The sequence below is a fragment of the Puma concolor genome, chromosome B3, assembly GCF_028749965.1.
Source record: "Puma concolor isolate L17-30 chromosome B3, mPumCon1.1.hap2, whole genome shotgun sequence".
Lineage (NCBI taxonomy): Eukaryota > Metazoa > Chordata > Mammalia > Carnivora > Felidae > Puma > Puma concolor.
This window is the reverse complement of record NC_141672.1, coordinates 145,327,733-145,347,056: the sequence shown is the minus strand read 5'-3', so window position 1 is coordinate 145,347,056 and position 19,324 is coordinate 145,327,733. Positions and strand designations below refer to the sequence as shown.

General features: G+C 46.0%; 1 protein-coding gene and 1 non-coding gene across 10 annotated transcripts in view; one reads left to right on the top strand and one right to left on the bottom strand.

Moving 5' to 3' along the window:
* The window catches only part of FSD2 (fibronectin type III and SPRY domain containing 2), an 85,049-nt gene that overhangs the window by 39,921 nt on the left and 25,804 nt on the right, over positions 1–19,324 (top strand). For 7 of the 9 annotated variants that reach the window (XM_086711673.1, XM_086711671.1, XM_086711672.1 and 4 more), the window contains 3 exons: positions 1,867–2,043; positions 4,051–10,976; positions 11,462–11,524. The exons of 1 other annotated variant lie outside the window; for it this stretch is intronic. In XM_086711673.1, the coding sequence (XP_086567799.1) occupies positions 1,867–2,043; positions 4,051–4,303 (430 nt within the window). In that variant the 3' untranslated portion in view covers positions 4,304–10,976; positions 11,462–11,524. The remainder of the gene's footprint in view (positions 1–1,866; positions 2,044–4,050; positions 10,977–11,461; positions 11,525–19,324) is intronic. One more of the 9 variants, XM_086711674.1, reaches the window with a different exon arrangement.
* Positions 7,303–7,429, bottom strand: LOC112856718 (small Cajal body-specific RNA 15). Its single transcript, XR_003223263.1, has one exon.

Here is a 19,324-nt window from a genome sequence, read left to right as displayed (position 1 = left end):
CTGCTATCGGTTAGCGTGTCTGTGGTGTAGGGTCCATAATGGGAAGAAGGGGAAGACGAGGCAGGAAAGATGGAAAAGTTCTAGGGCAAAACAAGTTTGGATCTTATCCTTGGAGGGGTGGGAATTTTTGGAGGATTCATGTAGGGGAGGTGACCCGATCAGATTTACATTCAGAAGGATCACACTGGAGGGTCAAGTGTGAGCTGGGGAGGAGGGGGAGAGGCAGGTGGGGAGCCAGGAGACCAGAGAGGAGGCTGTGGACGCCTTGAGTAAATCAGCAACACACAAAACTAACAAGGAGACAGGCCAACTGGTTAAGGGGCGAGCAGGGGAGGGATGGGTCAGGGACTGTAATTTATGGCGTGTTTACCAAGTGCTACACATCTTCCAAGTGTTTGACATGGATTAGCTCATTGAATCATCACGACAGCCTGTGACATGCATATCATTATCAGTCCAATTTGACAGATGAGACCATTGAGGCACAGAGAAGTAAAGTAATTTGCCCAAAGGCACACTGCTGTTAAGGGCTGAAGTCAGATTTAAGCTAGAAGCTGAGCGTGTAACCACTACATTATCCTTGGGTTACTGTTTTCTGCCTTGGGTTACTGGGTAGATCATGAATCTATTAACCAAAACGGAGAAAACACAGGGAGTAAGTACTCCTTCCCACCACAAGCAAAACACAAAGTTTGGTCGGCGGTGGGAAGGGTAGGAATGTGGTAAGTTCCGTTCGGGACATTCTGAATGAGAGACAGCAGGTGGGTGGAGATGTGGGTCCCGAGCTGAGAGTAGAGACGGCTTCATTTTACAAAAGAGGAGCTATTTTCTGTGCAGTCTCCTTCCCAGAGCTTTGCTTGGCCTCCAGAACTTGGGGTTTGAGAGTAGAGATCTCGTGTTAATAACAGCTAAACAAATCTGCCCAGGGGCTTGGCGGGGGGTGGGCACTCAGTTTGGCTAATGCAGAAGTTTCCTGCAGGAGGCAGACTGTTCGTTTCAGAGATACTGATGTGGTCTGGTTTCCCACGAGAACCTTCCTCTGAAGAATGCTGTATTGTTGTAAAACAAAACATAACTGTGACCTTTGTGAGTGTATTTGTTTCCAGTGGCTTCTTGGAGGTCGATTTTGATCATTGGTGAGGGATTTGCTATTTGCTGTTCTCAGGTTTGCTTCTGAGATCCAGATCCTCGTCTTCTGCCTGTAGCCACCCCGCAGATAGGCGTCACCTCAAAGCCCCCCATGCTAGTGTATCAGCAGTGCTGGCCGGTTCCTGAACTTCAAGTACATGGTTCCCTTGACTGTGCTGAGTTTCTGTGAAGTTTCAGTCCCTTTTGTTTGTTTCTTTTAATGTTTATTTTTGAAAGAGAGAGAGACAGAGCGTGAGCAGGGGAGGGGTAGAGAGAGGGTGGGGGGAGACACAGATCTGAAGCAGGCTCCAGGCTCCGAGCTGTCAGCACAGAGCCCGACGCGGGGCTCGAACCCACAAACCGTGAGATCATGACCTGAGCCGAAGTCAGATGCTTCACCCACTGAGTCACCCAGGCACCCGGAGTCCCTTTCTTTTTTTATGAGCAAGTGAACCAAATCTTTATTTTTGTTACCAAAAAAAAAAAAAAAAAAAGAGCCCAATCATTTACAAATGCCAATAGAGCCTTTTGTAACTCGCTCCCATTACCGGCAGGCTAAGAACTCTCCCACAAACTTCGGCATCTGTCAGGTGAGCCAAGGGCGAGCCGCTTCTCAAAGGAGGTGTTCGGAACACCGTTGGGCCGACCCCCACGGCTGTCCCGCCCCCCCCCCCCCGCCCCCGCACGGCCAGGCTCGGGGCGCCCCCGGTGACGCACGCTTCCACTTTCTGAACCCAGGTGTGTTGCCGTCATGGGGAATCTCATTCCAATCCGAGGGCGCCATTACTGGGAGGTGGAGGTGGACGAGAGGTCCCACTACACGGTGGGTGTGGCCTTTGAAGATGTCCCTAAACAAGAGGACCTGGGAGCCAACTGCCTGTCTTGGTGCATGAGGCACAGACTTGCATCATCACGGTAAAGTAGAATCTGGATGCCTGATGCTAAAATTGGCCTTGAAAGAAGAGAGCACGAGGTTTCACTAGCAATAACTAAGGCGTAGAGTAGGTTTCATAAAATATTCTAAGATACCTCAGGGCTCTTTTCCAGCCCTTTCCCCTAAAGTCCAAACGAGACGCGAAAAGAGCAGCTTTGGGTACTTTTCTTTCAGACAGAAATAGCTACAATTCACGGAGAGCTTATTCCGTGCCAAGCGCTGCTCCCATGTCCTGTCCTGTTTACTTCTCACAATTATATCACCCCATTTTAAAAATCGGCTATGCCTCCCAGCAGTCGGATAATCCGTCCGACGTGGATTTTTGGAGCTTGGAATCCAATCCAGGAAGTCTGGCTCCAGAGACAGCATTCTTAAGCACTAAGTGATTGGCTTTTCATTCACGCTCAACTTGTGTTATTAAATGGTTACAGTTTGATCTGAAGCCCCAATTCCATCTTTGCAAGTAGGCAGTGGCTTAATAGTCATGGCTCATTCTGTTTTGCTTCTGCTGCCAAGCACTCTGTCCTCTACGCGTGGATCAGTTCTAGAAAGCTGGGAAAACCTGATGAGGTGCAGTCCCGTGGACATATTCAGACTTGGGAAGCCACTGTTACAACCTCCCTTCACCTCAAAAATTACAAAAATTCACACCGTCTCCCCAGCATCTCTTGTACCACGGGGCCTCTGACCCTTGTTGGCTTGCTGTATCTTATGCATGTTTGATCCTGCGTTCTCTGCTGGGGAACCTCCATCGTGGTTAATTAAACACTACCCGTCATGCCCGCGCATACGTGGGAAGACCCCCCCCCGTAAGGTACTTGGATTAGAATGGACTCTACCAATCCTCAGACCCAGTCTGAGAAACACAGGAAATAGTAGGCACTGAGCCGAATAGTTTATTTGGAGATTCTGCCCGAAGTGTAATAAGGCTAAAAATCAAAGTATCCTCTCCTAGAGAGGGAAGAACGAAGGGCAGAGGAGAACGGGGAGGATAAAGGAAGGGTAGGAGTCTGTGTACGGTGGGAGGGTTGAAAGGTCAGAAGACAGAAGAGGATGGAAACATGAGACAGCGTGAAAAAGGATGGGCAAAAAGCCAGGCACTAGGCCTGGCCGCTTCTGTGGCCCCACCTTGGAAAGACAGAGGACAGAGTTACAGACAGAGGACAGACAGGATACGGAAGGTATCCTAGCTGACTTGCAGTTTTTGCTTTCGTCTGGTGCTGTAGTGGGAAGAAGGTGGAGGGCAGCGCCTTCCTGGCTCCTGGCTTCTGGCGGCTGCTTAGCTAAGGAAAGGAGCTGAGGGGAAGATGAGGCGAGCGGGGCCGGAGCCAGGCTGGCTCTCTCTGACACCGAGACCGTATTCCAAGTGCTCCTCCCAGGCGTGTGGCCCAGCTAGCTGGCACCGCGTTCTGCAGACATCTGTAGGTAGCAGGGGTAGGAAGTTCCCGTGGCTGCTTTGGGTTCCAGCCATTTTTTCAAAGCACCCAGGCTACAGAGCACGGGGAGAGGGTGCTGGGCTAGGCTGCGGGGGCGGTGACGGCCCCGGCTGGCCCTGCTGAGTCGGAAGGTCTAAGGATCATGCCTGAGTATCTGTGCACAGGTTATACCAAAAGGCACATTTTATTACATGAAAGATCGTGGGGCTCCCCGGTTCAAACATCTTTATTACGAAGGCTTTATACATTTGAACCTTAAAATCCCAAGTTTTAAAACACCAATTTCTATACAAACTTTGATGCAGTAAGAGTGTATCTAAGTCTCTTAGGTGAAGAAATTGATCAAAAACAAATGGTGTTTAAAAAGAGAGGTCTCTTAGGACAAATTTTAGAAAAGAGACAGATATGTTGGGAAATGAACCGTTACTTTGGTAGTCAATTAAAAAAAAAAAACACGATCGCAGCATTATTTGAAAACTAATACGAAATGTTCTGTAAATAGCGCATCTACAGAACTTCTGAAGCTGTGTCCTATCAACATTTAATTTCTAGGCATAAGTATGAGTTCCTGCACAACGGGACGACTCCAGATATAAGAATAACTGTCTCCCCGAGGAAGATCGGCATTCTGCTAGACTATGAAAATTCAAAATTGTCATTTTTCAATGCGGACATTTCTCAGCATCTGTACACGTTTAGTTGTCAGCTTCACCAATTTGTGCATCCCTGTTTTTCTTTGGAAAAGCCTGGGTGTCTGAAGATACATAATGGCATTTCAATGCCAAAGCATGTCACTTTCTACTAGACCATTCTGATGCCAGCTCCCTCTCTTCTGTACCCACCCCTCCAAGCCGGCCACCCCTCAGCTGGTTGAACTTGGCGTTCAAGCACAGGTTTCTAGCCCTGCGCACTGCCACCTGGAAGATGTTAGGTTAGTCATTACCAGGCGCGGCTGTAAAATGAGGGCTCAGACAAAATGAACTCCAGGCCTTTCAGGTGGTCAAACTGTATCGGTCTGTTTGTTTATATGCAAAGTATCTGAAAGTCCAAGGTCTACAGAGCGTGGGGGCAGGGGCAAGGGAGGGAAGAGATACATAAGTACTAGTGGCCGTGGCACACCCGGGACATCTTGCGAGTCAGCCGGGAACAGACTCCAGAAGGCAAGAGGCTGTCCACAGAGAACCAGGGAAGCCACGCGCCTTCTGTTTTCCCGGGAGTTAATGGCACTGTGATGCGGTTTCTGGCACTGAGCACGCTGTCACACCTGTTCCCCTCGTTCACAGAACTCACCCCACTCAAACTTTGAAATGACCTCTACCGTGCGCCCTTCCATGAAGGCAGGGACAGTGTCTGTCTTGTTCATCATTCGGTCCCTAAGGACTAACGTGTAACAAACGGTACACACCAAATACTGAATAAATTAGTATCTTCCTCATCCAACCACCATTGTCGGGCTCTCTGCTCTCCGTGCGAGGGATGGTGGGGCTCTTTCCAAACTACAGCAAAGGACGTACGGCAGGGAGATGGAGAAAACCTGGAGGGGAGGCAGTCTGAAGGAACAGAAGGGCACCTGCGGCTTCATGGCAAGACTGGGCAAAATGGAACGTTCTCCTACGCACTTCACGTCCCGCAGCGGCCTACACATAAACGTGGCACTTTCAGCGCATCGGGAGAGGGAGCGGGGGCTAAAGCGGGAAAACACAGAGAACGTTAGTCACAACTGATTCTCGGAACTGTCCTGTCACGTGGAGAGAACCAGACTGGAAATCAAAAGACCGAGGTTTGATTGCTCCTCTGTAGCTACTCTGCAAGGAGTCACATGATCTTCCAGAGCTCCCGTGTCCCTTTAAACAAAGAAAAAATAGCACTAGCCTCAATAGACTAGACTCAATAGACTGGGAGATTTAATGACGAACACGGGAGTGCACGATATAGAACGTATGGCAAATGCGTGGCAGCTTCGGGAGAGAGAACCTCGCCCGCCAAAGGCTAAAGCTGAGCACCGGTGTGCAAAGTGGCCCCTGGGCCAGCAGCTCTGGGGCCTCCTGCCTCTCTGCTGTCATGCCCTCCTGTGCCCACAGAACCGGCCCCGCGGGCTGCCTTCCTGGTTCTCCGCTCGGCTCTCCAGCTGCCACCTAAAGCTCTGCACACTGCGTCTTCGAGCTTGGACGTGTGGGTGCAGAGCAGGGGACTCTGCCTGTGAAGCAGTTCTCAGACCGTTTTGTTCCGCCCCGCGGATGCCCCTCTGCACAGATACGCCCCGTGTCTCATCACTCATGGTTTCGTGGGAACTGAAAATCCTGTGATCTAAAACTTTAGTGTTTTCCAGCACAGAGTCTGATGCGATGAACGCCTCTCAAGTCGCCTGTCTCAAAACCCTGCCTGTTGATACACATGGCGGCTCAGATTCCTGAATTAACAACTTGACAGTCTTACTACCCTGAGATAAGGAAGGGACGGCCAATGTAAACACAGAGATGGTTCAAGTTACAAACAGAATATACATATGTGCATATTCAAAACCAAGCTTAGCCACTGCAACAGAAACTACCAAGCAGGAGGTAGGCTATCACGGATACGGCAAATTTGAATTCAGCACTCTAAAGGCTTTATGGAATATTTCACATGTAACCTGAACGTGGATAAAACGATTAAAAACTCGACACCTGTAAGGTTTGAGTAAAAGTTTTATTGATCAAGAAAAAAAACATCTAGAATTTGTGCTGACATATAAAATTCACTTACTTTAAAATGAGGCAGATGACCAACTTAAAGCATCACAGTTCTTCAGCATAGTGAAGTTTTATTTAAACATGGTTCTTCTAGGAGAAGAAAAAATAGAACAGAACCAAACGAAACTTTTTTTTTTTCTGTAAAATATTCCAGTTCCTAAATTACCATGAATAATCTGCTGAAATCAAATTTCAACAGGGGCAGGATTTACCTCAAGGCCATGTTCAGCTGCAACCTGCTGATATATCTGTTAAAAAAACAAAACAAAAAACAAAACGGATTTTTAAAAAGTCAGAATATTGTAGCCACAATCCCTGACACCGCAGATAAAACAAAAGATACCAATCTGTTCTTTTCCTAGCTTTACCTGTATTACTTTCTAACTCTTGAGAAGGTTATTAACATAAGTTTTGGCTTCCCTCAACAACGGGGAGACTACGTAAAATAACCACAGAATCTTAGTGTAAACTAACATGGGCTTAGTAATTCAGAATAATCAGAATTTAAGGCACCCTTCGATGGGACTGGAAAGTTGGTCAGAGACACCGGTTTCCGATAAAATGAAATTGCCTTTTATTTGGAAAAGTGTGTTTAATGGACTTCCTGCTGATTCAGACAATGATATGCAATCATTGCTTGTACACACCCAATAAAATCTTTCTGAAGCACAAGCACGGTGACCAGTATAAAGCAGAGTGATTGCATGGGCAATGAGGCCTTTTCCTTAATGCTTCTCATCCTCTCAATATTTGTCAGAATCATAACCTTACACGGCTCACACTGGCAGCTGCCCGCAGCACAATTCACCATGACATGGCATTCTGTAAATGAGATCCGCTCGTCTCTGTCCAAGGAGGCTTAGCTACCAGAGAACCTGCTGGACCCTCCAAAGGCTGCACTACGGGAAAGGTCCCGTCCTCCGCTTTCCTGAACAACTTCTCCAATTTGCAGCCACCTTCCTATCAGTTAGTACAGGAAGAGTCTTGTGGGTTCACTGCCTTTTCCCACCCTTTCTAATCTCTCAATTTACTGTTCCTATTTTCCACAGCAAGACCACACTATACGTATAAATGCTGTTGGTAGATAAGTAGGTCTTGAATTTGTTTTGTAAACAAGACCTGTTCTATCTACCTTTTCATTTAGGAGGCTAACAGCAGAGTCGGCTTGACTTCAAGGACTCTATTTTCTTAGTCTCCAGAAGACCAAGTCCAGCCTTTGAAACACTGTCCTCTAGCACGTCAAGACACGAAAGGAATGCTAGTTGATTACTTTTAGATAACTAACTACTTTTCGAGTGTTCAGAGACTGGAACGCTAACATACACGTGCTTCCCTGCAATCCATGGTTAAGGAATCTAAGTGCAAGATGAGAGTTCAGGATTTGCGAAGAAGATTCCGGCCAGTCAGCACCTTCTCCGTCAGCAAGTCTCCTAGAAGGAGCGTGATGATGAGCTGGGCACGATGGATGCCCCGAGTGAGTACTTTAGAGCTGCTAGTGCACAGGCGCCAGTTCTTGTCACGCCTGTCGTGTCTTCCACTTCACTGCTTGTTTCCTGCTAGTCCCAGTCCCAGAAAAAAATTAAGCCCGATTCACTGATTGATTGCTTTTTCGTCATTCTCCCCAGACTTTGACAGAATCAGGTTTTTCTGCCTAGTTCCACCTTCATCAGATCCTAGTGGAATTAAACTATCATTGATTTGAATGACAATTCAACTACCCAGCTTGCAGGTCAAACAACACGCAGTCACTCAGTTATAGCCAACAAAAATGCTTTTGTAGTATGAACTTGGGTTCTGATTTTGCTGCCTCCCCCATGCTCATTCCTAGGTCTAGATGTGGGCTTAAGAGAGGCCCCTAAATTCGAAAAGACTGGATTAGAGACAAGAATATAATCCATTCACTGGGAAAGCAATCAATCAACAAAATTGAGGTTTCCCAGCTGTGCATTTTAACAAAGCAGGAACGCAGTTTTTAGAGATGGATTTCCTGAGTACAATCATTATTTCTTGGTAAACCTGTCCTATTGCTCTGCCACTCAGAAAGATGCCTCCCCTCTGACTTCTTTTCTATCCTCAACATCCATCTAATTAAGGGGAAGAAGGACAGGGAGAGAGAAGGAAAACAAGAGGAGCACTATCCTCAGAAGGACAGACCTCTGAAGAAAGGCAGAAGACACTTACTTGACCCTGTCTTCTGTGTAATTCACAATTTGTAAACAAGCCACAGATCACAGATCCCTAGGTACCTGGAATGGACCTACCCTTTCTTGTCCTCCTAATGCCTGTATAGCTCAAAAGTCACTTCCCGGAAGCACTTAATTCCCGCCCCCCCTCCCCGGCCGAGTTAAGTTGCACACACTCACCTCTTCTTGAATACTTAAGTGGCACACTGACCATTGACCTGTATCTGCTCGACTTAACTGTATGCAAACCAAAGGGAGGAACTGTATCTTCATAATCTCTGATCAGATCATGGAAGCAAAGGCATTCTGCTTTCAAACGCTCACATTCCTGAAAAGAGATAAGAGGCATCGAATTGTCGTCCAAGTTAAAAGAAAATTTCTTCATCAGAAAGCAAAGCACTTTCATGGGGCGCCTGAGTGGCTCAGTCGGTTAAGCATCTGACTTTGGTTTCAGCTCAGGTCACGATCTCACTCAAGGTTGGGCTCCACACTCGCATGGAACCTGCTTAGGATTCTCTCTCTCTCCCTCCTTCTGCCCCTCCTGCTGACCCTCTTGTTCTCGTGCTCATTCGCTCTCTCCCTCAAAAGAAAAAAAAAAAGCAAAGCACTTTCAAATTGTGTGTTGAGTGGGGAGAGGGAGATAAAAAATAGCGAGTGATTCTCAGCCTTTCTTCTGTCCCCATACACTTGAGAGATCTACCACAGAACCCTGTTAGTAACAGTGACTTTTAACTTGGGAGGAGTGGGAGGGGTTTATGGGAATCTGAGGAAGATGTATGTGGTTTAGCATGTTTCCTTCCTATCCCTGCAAGAGATCTTTAACACATTTAATATTTATTATAGTTTTGATGATTCTCGAGAGAGCCCAAAGTCTACAACATACATATTTTAAATGTTCTCAAACATCAATCTGGTTTATATGTTTGGAGGCTGATGAGTGGAAGTTACCCCTTGGCCCTGATAGCACGCCACACCATGACTCTCTGCTGGTCTTAGAATCTAGGACTTTCATGGAGGAAATCATATGCTGTAAAGGTAATGACAAATTCAGGTGATACCTGAGAAGAAGACCACAGATGATACCTTCTCAAATGTCAAGTGTCTTTAAAAAGTCATTTTATGGGAGAGGCTTCCTCACCCCACCCCCCAAAATTTTACCCAAAGTTCCATATCAGATGTAGGGGAAAATACTACATATATGGAGGCGCCTGTCATTCTTGAAATCTCATCCTTTCCTAAACAGTTTATGGAATTTTCAGAGCCTAGGCTTCATTATTTTAAATCAAAAAAATATGTTCCCAGCCCTTCAAAGAACCTCAAGCCAATCTCCCCCAAATAACCATATATAACTACCTACCAAGGATTTCTGTAAAGTATAAGGCATTTTAAACACCTACTCATGTAGCAATAATAATGAATTCAATAGTGGGTCCGTTTCTGTGCAGTTACTAATCCACTGAAAAGTCTCGAGTTCTAGAAGTGAGAGAAGGGTGATGTGTAGCCTGCTGTGGTCACTGATGGAAGCAGGAGTTAAATGGTCAAGAGGAGTGAGTGAAACAGAAACTGCCTACAGGGGCGCCTGCGTGTCTCAGTAGGTTGAGCCCCTGACTTGGGCTCAGGTTGCGAACTCACCGGCTGGTGAGTTCAAACCCGGTGTCAGCCTCTGTGTTGACAGCTCGGAGTTGGGAGCCTGTTTAGGATTCTGTGTCTTTGTGTCTCTGCCCCTCCCCCACTCACACTCTCTCAAGAACATTAAAAAATTTTTAATAAAAAATAATAAAATGTAAATAAACGACACATTTCTAATTCCTGACTTTCAGCCTGTCTCCTCTCACTATGCTTCCATTAAAAACTGAACCGTGGGGGATGACCCAGATGGCTGTCCCTCCTCTGACACCCAATGACTTGGCTGGCAGATTCAGGAAGCTTGAAAATCACCCGCCTGTGTGCATGTTTTCAAATTAATGCAACAGGTGCTGCTGCCTCAAGCAGGAGTCACCGATTCAGAGGGCCTGGTTATGCACAGGCCCCGGAGTCACATCCCTTAAGGGACCACTTATGTTAAATTCACCTCCTGAATTATTTTTCCTTAAACTTTACTCCTCCCTTCCACATATATTCCCCACCGCACCTCCGTGAACTACCAGGCTTGTTTTTTTAGACGGGGTCGAAAAAGCTGAGCAAGAGTTAGGTATGAGACGTAGATGTGGTTGGGTGACGAGGACCCTCGCGACAAATACGCCGACCTCTCACCTCTACTCCGGTTCCCCGCCATACTCCCCGAAACCCGACACGCCAGCCAGCCTGCCCACAAGGACGATATCGTCGCCCGCCCCGCGGGTGGCCCGAGATCAGCCTTGCTCTACGCCACAACCACACCCGGCCCTCCGGGATCCGACCCCGACAGCAACTGCACTCTCCTTCCGGCGGGAAAGAGCTCCTTCCGGTTTCCGGGTGTGGGGAGGAAGTCCCTCCCCCCATGCAACAGCGTAACATAGCGGGACGCGCCCGCGGAGGTGAGGCGGCGGCGCGGAGCTGGGCAGGAGGGGCTCCTGGACTGGAGGTGGCAGTTGCTGGGTTCCCGGCCGTGGAGGGTGGGGAGAGGACTGGGCTGTTCGGCGGTGTCTGGAGAGCGGCTCGGAGACTCCCGTCTCGAGAACTGCCTTCCTCCCTGGTCGCTCTCTGGGGAATCGAGGCTCTTCCCTCTCCGGGTGCCGCGTGTTTCATTTAGTTTCTGGCTTCCGTTCGTCTGCGTAGCCGTTTGTCTTACAGTCACGGTGCTTACTTACCACTTACGAGCAGTGGCTGTTGGTCGTCTCCCAGCAGGAGCTCATAAGGTCTGGCAGTTCCTGACTGCTGCTGCCGGAAGCCCATTCCTGGAAGGATTTGAGTACCTACATAGTTCTCAGCTGGACTAGGGACATAGCGCTGTTGAAGTTAGGAAGATAAATTAGAAATTTAAATTGCCTTTGCTTTCGTTTCCTAGGGCTGTGATAACCAAGTATCGCAAATTGGGTAGCTTAAAACAACGCGTTTATTATCTTACAGTTCTGGAACCAGGAAGTCCGAAATGAAGGTGTCAGCAGGATCATGCTTCCTCTGAAACTCTGGGTAAAATACTTCCTTGCCTTTTCCTAGTTTCCGGTGCTGTGCACCCATCCTAGGAGTTCTTTGACTTGTAGCTGCATCTTTTGGATCTCTTGAAGTTTCTCCTATGGTGTTTTTCTCTGTATCTGTGTTTCTTCTTAAAAGGACACAGCCTTCTTGGACAAAGGGCCTACCTTACTCCTGATCTTAACTAATTACATTTACAATAACTATTGCCAGATAAAGTCACATTCTTTTTTTTTTTTTTTTTCAACGTTTATTTATTTTTGGGACAGAGAGAGACAGAGCATGAACGGGGGAGGGGCAGAGAGAGAGGGAGACACAGAATCGGAAACAGGCTCCAGGCTCTGAGCCATCAGCCCAGAGCCTGACGCGGGGCTCGAACTCACGGACCGCGAGATCGTGACCTGGCTGAAGTCTGGCGCTTAACCGACTGCGCCACCCAGGCGCCCCGATAAAGTCACATTCTAAGGTTCTGGGAAGGTCGTGAATTGGGGGAGGGGGGCGTGACACTGACCAACATAGTATAGCTGTCAGAGTGCTTAAGGAGTTGGCAAGCCAAAAGCTGACAGTAATTTGCTGTAGCACATGTGAACTCAGACATAGTTCAATTGGATCTGAGAACTTTTCATGGGTATTTGAACTATTCCCTTGATAGGTGGGTAGGATTTGGATGTGCCATTGTAGATCATATATAGCATTCTAAGCAAACAAAAATCACAGGAAAGCACAGGTTGAAATGTAAAATAGGTTAAAGTTGGAAGGATTTTGGGGCGCCCCGGGTGGCTCAGTCTGTTGAGCGTCCGACTTCGGCTCAGGTCACGTTCTCATGGCTAGGCTCTTGAGTTCGAGCCCCAATTCGGGCCCTGTGCTGACAGCTCAGAGCCTGGAGCCTGCTTCCGATTCTGTGCCTCCCTTTCTCTCTGCCCCTCCCCCGCTCGTGCTCGCGCGCTCTCTCTCTCTCTCTCTTTCAAAAATAAACATTTAAAAAATTTGTAAAAATAAAGTAGGAAGGATCTTGAACGTTTGGAGTCTGTTCTGTATGTAAAATGAGCAGTATATCAAAGTGTTTTGGCAGAGGAGTTGTGCTTGAAGATTAATTAGCAACTGGAGTCAAACCTACTTTGTGTTACTTAGTCCATTTTAAGAAGTCTTGAATCCTGGGGCACCTGGGTGGCTCAGTCGGTTAAGTGTCTGACTTCAGCTCAGGTCATGATCTTGCGGTTTGTGAGTTTGAGCCCCACATCAGGCTCTGCTGACAGCTCAGAGCCTGGAGCCTGTTTCAGATTCTGTGTCTCCCTCTCTCTCTCTCTGCCCTTCCCCCACATACGCTCTGTCTGCCTCTCAAAAATAAATAAACATTAAAAAAGAGAAAAAGAAGTCTTAAATCCTATTCTCTGAACATATCCTGTGCTTTTTCATCCTGGTCTTTGCTCATGCTGTCCCTTATTCCTGGAGTGCTTCCATTAAGGAGAGTTGTTCAGCTCATAATGTTAGCATCCCCTTAATACCAAAACCTGACAAAGATAGCACCAGAAGAAAAAACTGCCCAACTCCCATCAATACAAAGCCCTAAAATAAAATAGTAGCAATTTCAGTCATGCCCTCCATCTGGAATGAAAGATTTTATCCCAGGAATGATTTAACGTTAGAAAGCCTGTTGCTATAAATCACTGTATTAATAGTTTATATGAGGTTAAATCTGTATGATCTATATGATCATCTCGAGCGGTAAAGTGTTTTTTGCAAATATTCAAAACCTACTTTGATTTCAAAGAAAACATTGAGCAAAATAGGAGGGGTGCCTGGGTGGCTCAGTCAGTTAAGCGTCTGACTCTTGATTTCCACTCAGGTCAAGATCTCATGGTTGTGAGATTGAGGCCTGTGTCAGCCTCTGCTGGAGGCTGCTTAAGATTCTTCCTCTCTTTGCCCCTGCCTGCTTGTTCTCTCTCCCTCTCTCCTTCCCTCTCTCCCCCACCTCCCAAAAATAAATAAATAAAACACTTAGCAAAATGGGAATAGACAAACAGCAACTTGATAAAAGGCACGTAAAAGAAATCTATGGTAAATGTCATACTTAAATGATAAAACAATAGAAGCATTCTCTTTAAACTCAGGAAAAAATGGAATATTTACTTTCACTTCTAATATTCAACATGGTGCTAGCTTTCTAGCCAAAGTAATAAAACAGGGAACAGACAAAAATGTTAGGAAAGGAAGAAATGAAAATATTATTTTTGGATAATGTAATTTTGTTTCTGGAAAATGGAAAAGAATGAAATTACAAAATTATTAGAATTAAAAGGTTCAGCAAAGTGGCTAAATGAATACAGAAACTTAAATTTTTTTGTATATCAGTTATAAAATGGGGGGGGGGGGAAGAACCCAATATGAATACACTGCACAAAAGAGACTTCTTTATGAGAAATATGAAATATCATTAAAAGACATTAAGGGCAAGTAAATGGACATTTCATGTTCCAGTATGGAAAATTCAGTGCTTTAAATATATCAGTGTATCATAAATTAAAAGGTTTTGGTACAGTACCTGCTAAAATACTGATAGAATCTCCAAGTAATTCTCTTTGATCCAGTATATTATTCTTTTGATAGACTGTTGGGTGCCATTTATTGATATTTTATATAGAATGTATCTTTTATTAGTGACACTGACACGAAGGGGAGCTTTTTTTGGTACTGTATTAATCAGATGTTGATATTTAAAATTATACTAGATCCCTTAAAATAACTTGAGGGAGCATTTTATATTTTACTACGTTCTGAAATAATCTAAGTGACTTTGGAATTATCTGCTCTTTCAGGACTGAGTCGAGAAATCAATTGCAAAATCCTATCATATAGTTTTACGTGGTAGAATTTATATATAATGTGTCCACTCTCTTCTGTGATCATTTAAAAAGTCAACTTTTTGGGTTGCTTGGGTGGCTCAGTTGGTTGAGCGTCTGACTTGATTTGGGCTCAGGTCATGATCCGAAGGTCATGGGAACGAGCCCCATGTCAGGCTCTGTGCTGAGCGTGGAGCCTGCTTAAGATTCTCCCTCTCCCTCTGCCCCTCTCCCCAACTTGGGCGCGCGCTCTCTTTCTCTAAAAATTAAAAATTAAAAAAAATTAAAATTCAACTTTTCTGTGGGGGACGGATCAACCTTAATTTGTATTTTGCTTGGAAGTCCTCCATTTTCAACAGATTTTCCAAATTAGTTGTCATTGTATTGTGTATGGAATTCTCTTGTGATTCTTATGGTCTGCTCTGCACATGAGGTTGTTTTCTCATTCCTAACCTTACATATTTTTGTTTTCTTTTTTCTTGAACCAGGCTTGCAAGAGGATTTGTCTCTTTTTGAATGCTTTTCAACTCTTACTTACTGTCTTCTGTTTTCCAGTTTAAGTTTTTGTCACAGTTCCTCGTCCTATTCTCTTATTCTTTTCCCATTTCTTTTTTTTTTTTTTTAATTTTTTTCAATGTTTTTTATTTATTTTTGGGACAGAGAGAGACAGAGCATGAATGGGGGAGGGGCAGAGAGAGAGGGAGACACAGAATCGGAAACAGGCTCCAGGCTCTGAGCCATCAGCCCAGAGCCTGACACGGGGCTCGAACTCACAGACCGCGAGATCGTGACCTGGCTGAAGTCGGACGCTTAACCGACTGCGCCACCCAGGCGCCCCTCTTTTCCCATTTCTTTTTTTTTTTTTTTTCAACGTTTATTTATTTTTGGGACAGAGAGAGACAGAGCATGAACGGGGGAGGGGCAGAGAGAGAGGGAGACACAGAATCGGAAACAGGCTCCAGGCTCTGAGCCATCAGCCCAGAGCCCGACGCGGGGCTCGAACTCACAGACCTCGAGATCGTGACCTGGCTGAAGTCGGACGCTTAACCGACTGCGCCACCCAGGCGCCCCTTTTCCCATTTCTTAATATTAGTCTGAGCCTTTGTTTTTTTAAGTTCTTTCATTTTTATTTCATTTTTGATGAAGACATTTTAAGGCTATAAATTTGCCTCTAAATACAACTCGTTCCATAGTTTTTGGTATAAAGTGTTCTCTTTTTCATTGCTTTTTACATATGTTGTCATTTTTTTCTTTGATCTAAGAGTTATCCGGGATTGGATGTCATTTTTTCAAATACTTAAGCTTTTCAATCCATTTCTTTCTTCAGTTTTATTGAGAGATAATTGACATACATCACTGGGTAAGTTCAAGTGCACAGCGTGATGGTGGTCATGTTTGTATTACTTTCCAGTTTTGTGGTGACCAGAGAATTAGATTCGGTATGTTTTAGTTAAGATTTTCTTCTTTGGCAAGTACATAATCAATGATTACACATTTCATGGGTGTTAAAATATGTATATTTTCTACTTAGAATTAAAAGGTTCTATGCTATAAATAAGTATGTACATAAATAAATAAAAGTTCTATGCGGGGGTGCCTGGGTGGCTCAGTCAGTTAAGCATCTGACTTGGGCTCAGGTCATGATCTTGTGATCTGTGAGTTCGAGCCCCCTCTTGGGCTCTGTGCTGGCAGCTCAGAGCCTGGAACCTGCTTCGGATTCTGTGTCTCCCTCTCTCTCTCTGCCTCTCCCCTGCTTGTGCTCTGTTTCTCTCTCTCAAAAAGAAATAAACGTGAAAAAAAAATGTTTTTTTTTTAAGTTCTATGACTCTCTTTCATCAGGTTTACTGGTTTTAGTATTCAGGTTTATTGATTTTAGAATTTAGTTCTCTGATACATTTCCTAGGTCAGTCTAATTCTAGAAGAGGTGTGATTAAGATTTCCACCTTAAATGCATTTTAAACAATCTTTTTTGCATTTCTGGAAGATCTTTTTATGTATGTAACATTACGTCACTGGTTCATACAAGACTGTGCCCTGTCTTTGTAAATTATGCCTTCTATAAGATCCTTTTTATCCTGTTTAATGCTTTCAACTTATGTCTGACCAATATCCCTTTCTCTGATGTTTTTGTTTTTTTGTTTTTTAATTTGAGAGAGAGAGCAAGTGGGGGGGGGGGGGGAGGTACGCAGAGAGGGAGAGAGAATCTTAAGCAGGCTCCACACTGTGGAGCCCAGCACAGGGCTTGATCCCATGACCCTGGGATCATGACCTGAGCCAAAATCAAGAGTGCTCAACCTCTCAACCGACTGAGCCACCCAAGTGCCCCTCCCCGTATCTGATGTTAATGTTACCATTCCTTCTTTTGTTTACTTCTGTCTGGTAAACTCATAGCTCACCTCTTTATTTTAAATCTGTTCGTTTCTAGTAAAAGAAAAAATTGTACATGTAACAAATGATCAATCTGGGTTAGTTTTTCACCTGGAAAGCCTAGCAGTAACTATGCAGAAGCCAGCTGCTGTGCTGAGAGGATCTGCAGGTGCATGGAGGCTTAGAGCTTGTACAGTTTTACGTTTCAAAAGGAAACTGAACGTCACGTTGATGTCAAACAGTAGTTCGCCGTAACATGATAGCGCTGTTGTCAAATACTAATTTTATTCGAGGAAATCACAAGCGGATTTGCGGGAAGTCGTGGATTATTGGACTTTGCCTTAGTAAAGATTGTTTTCCTTCCATAAGTACTTCGGGTGTCCTGGGAAAGGTTCTGAGGTTACTAAAACCCAGGCCCGCTGTCTCCTCGCTTTCCCTTTCTCCCCTGCCAGAAATCAGCCCGCCTCTTCACATCCTGCCTCTGGGCTGCCCGCCTATAGTTCTGAGTTACCAGAAGCTAATATGGTCTGAGGCCCAGCTGGGGCTTTCGCGGTGCAGGGGAGGAGGTTGTTATTTGTACTGGAAGCCTGGAGGCGAGAGGGTGAGCTCGGGAGGGCTTGAGAACAGGGGGCAGAGCATCTCCATTCCTGTTAGTCTCCGGTCCTCCCGGTGATAGCCGGCTGGGACTTCCGGGACCAAAAGGGCGTGGGCCCTCGTCACAGCTTCCCTCGGTTTCCCACGGAAGAGGCTGCAGGTTAGGACCGGTGCCGCTTCCCTCCCTCCCGCGGCTCTTCTTTCTACTTCCTGCCTCCGTCGGGAATCACGTGGTGGGGTTTGAGTTCCTGTGATCCGCCTCCCTTCCGTCCTCTGTAACTCAGAGACCTGGAGTGGTGAGAGAAACGTTGGCATCAGGCTTGGAAGACTTGCTTTGTAGAGAGCAAAGCGGAAACGCAGAATTACCTCTACCCCGTGACTGCGTGAGCTTTGTGGAAAGTGTTCCCATAATTCGTTACCTGTAAACTTGAATCAGTGTTTGTTTGATTTCTCTCAGTGCTGAGTAGGATCTGAGAACAGGAGTGACACCCGGAGGAGTAAAGGTGGTGCAGACGGGGCGCCCGGGTGGCTCGGCCGGTTAAGCGTCCGACTCTTGGTTTCGGCTCAGGTCAGGATCTCACAGCTGAGGAGTTCAAGCCCTGCGTGGGGCTCTGCGCTGATGCCACTGAGCCTGCTTGGGACTCTCCGCCTCCCCTGCCCCTCCCCGACTTGCACGTCTCTGTCTCTCTCTAAGTAAATAAATCAACCTTAAAAACATTAATGAAAAGAAGAGCAGCTTTCCCGTGTGAGAAATACTGGGGATGGTGCCCGGATGCTTGGTGTGTGACAGTGTTTTTCAGATGAATTTCAGATACTTGTGTAAACGTGGGGGCGTGAGGGAGACGAGAACAGAGCCCATTTTGACAGCAGGTGCTGCCAGTGCGTGGGAAGAGCACTCAGGCAAGTGACTTAAGTGCCGCGTCCTTGTTGCAGTGATGCTGAAGACGGGCGACTCCCGGCAAGCCGCCCCCACCCTCCCCTCACCACGAGTGGCAGCCTCTGCCTCCCCTGGGATTTCAGTGCCGCACCCGCTGTCTACGCTGCTTCCACACACACCCTTCCCTCCTTCACCCTGTCGGAGGGTAGTGGTCTTCTCTCCATCCGAGGCTAGCTTTTCCTTCCTGCTCAGATCCGCTCCTGGCCCTCGCTTCCTCATTGGGCTTTGTTTCCTCATCTGATACTTATTTTCTTGTCCTCCGAGCCCCATCCAAAGAATATTTCTCTCTAGATTTCTTTTAGGTATTCAAAGTGACTAATCCCTCCTCCTTTAAAAAAAAATTATTGAGGGGGGTGCCTGGGTGGCTCGGTCGGTTGAGCGTCCGACTTGGGCTCAGGTCATGATCTCACGGTTGGTGGGTTCAAGTCCCGCGTCCAGCTCTGTGCTGACAGCTCGGAGCCTGGAGCTACTTTGGATTCTGTGTCTCCCCCTCTCTCTGCTCCTCTTCCACTCATACTCTGTCTCTCTCAAAGGTAAACATTTTTTAAAAATTAAAAAAAAAATCTCTCTCTCCCTCTGCCTCTCTCCCCCACTTGCACTCTCCTCTCTCTTTCTAAAATAATAATAAAAAACGCTAAAAAAAAAAAAAACCCATCAAGAGTTGATTCAAATATGCTCTTCATGGAGCAAAATACTAGGCATTCATTAAAAGTGACATGAATCTATTTTTGGCATCAATAACTTGCCAAGATGACTTAAAAAAAAAAAAGTTTCAGGGGTGTCTGGGTGGCTCAGTCAGTTAAGCATCTGACTCTTTGTTTTCAGCTCAGGTCATGATCTCCTGGTTCATGAGATCAAGCCCCACATCAGGCTCTGTACTGCCAGTGTGGAGCCTGCTTGGGATTCTCTCTCCGTCTACCCCTTCCCTGCTTGCGTACTCATACACACACATGCTCTCTCTTGAAATAAGCATTAAAAATAAATAAGTTACAAAGCAACGAGTTATGAAAGTATAGGTATATATATGTGACCGAGAGAAGAGCCCAATTATAACACTGG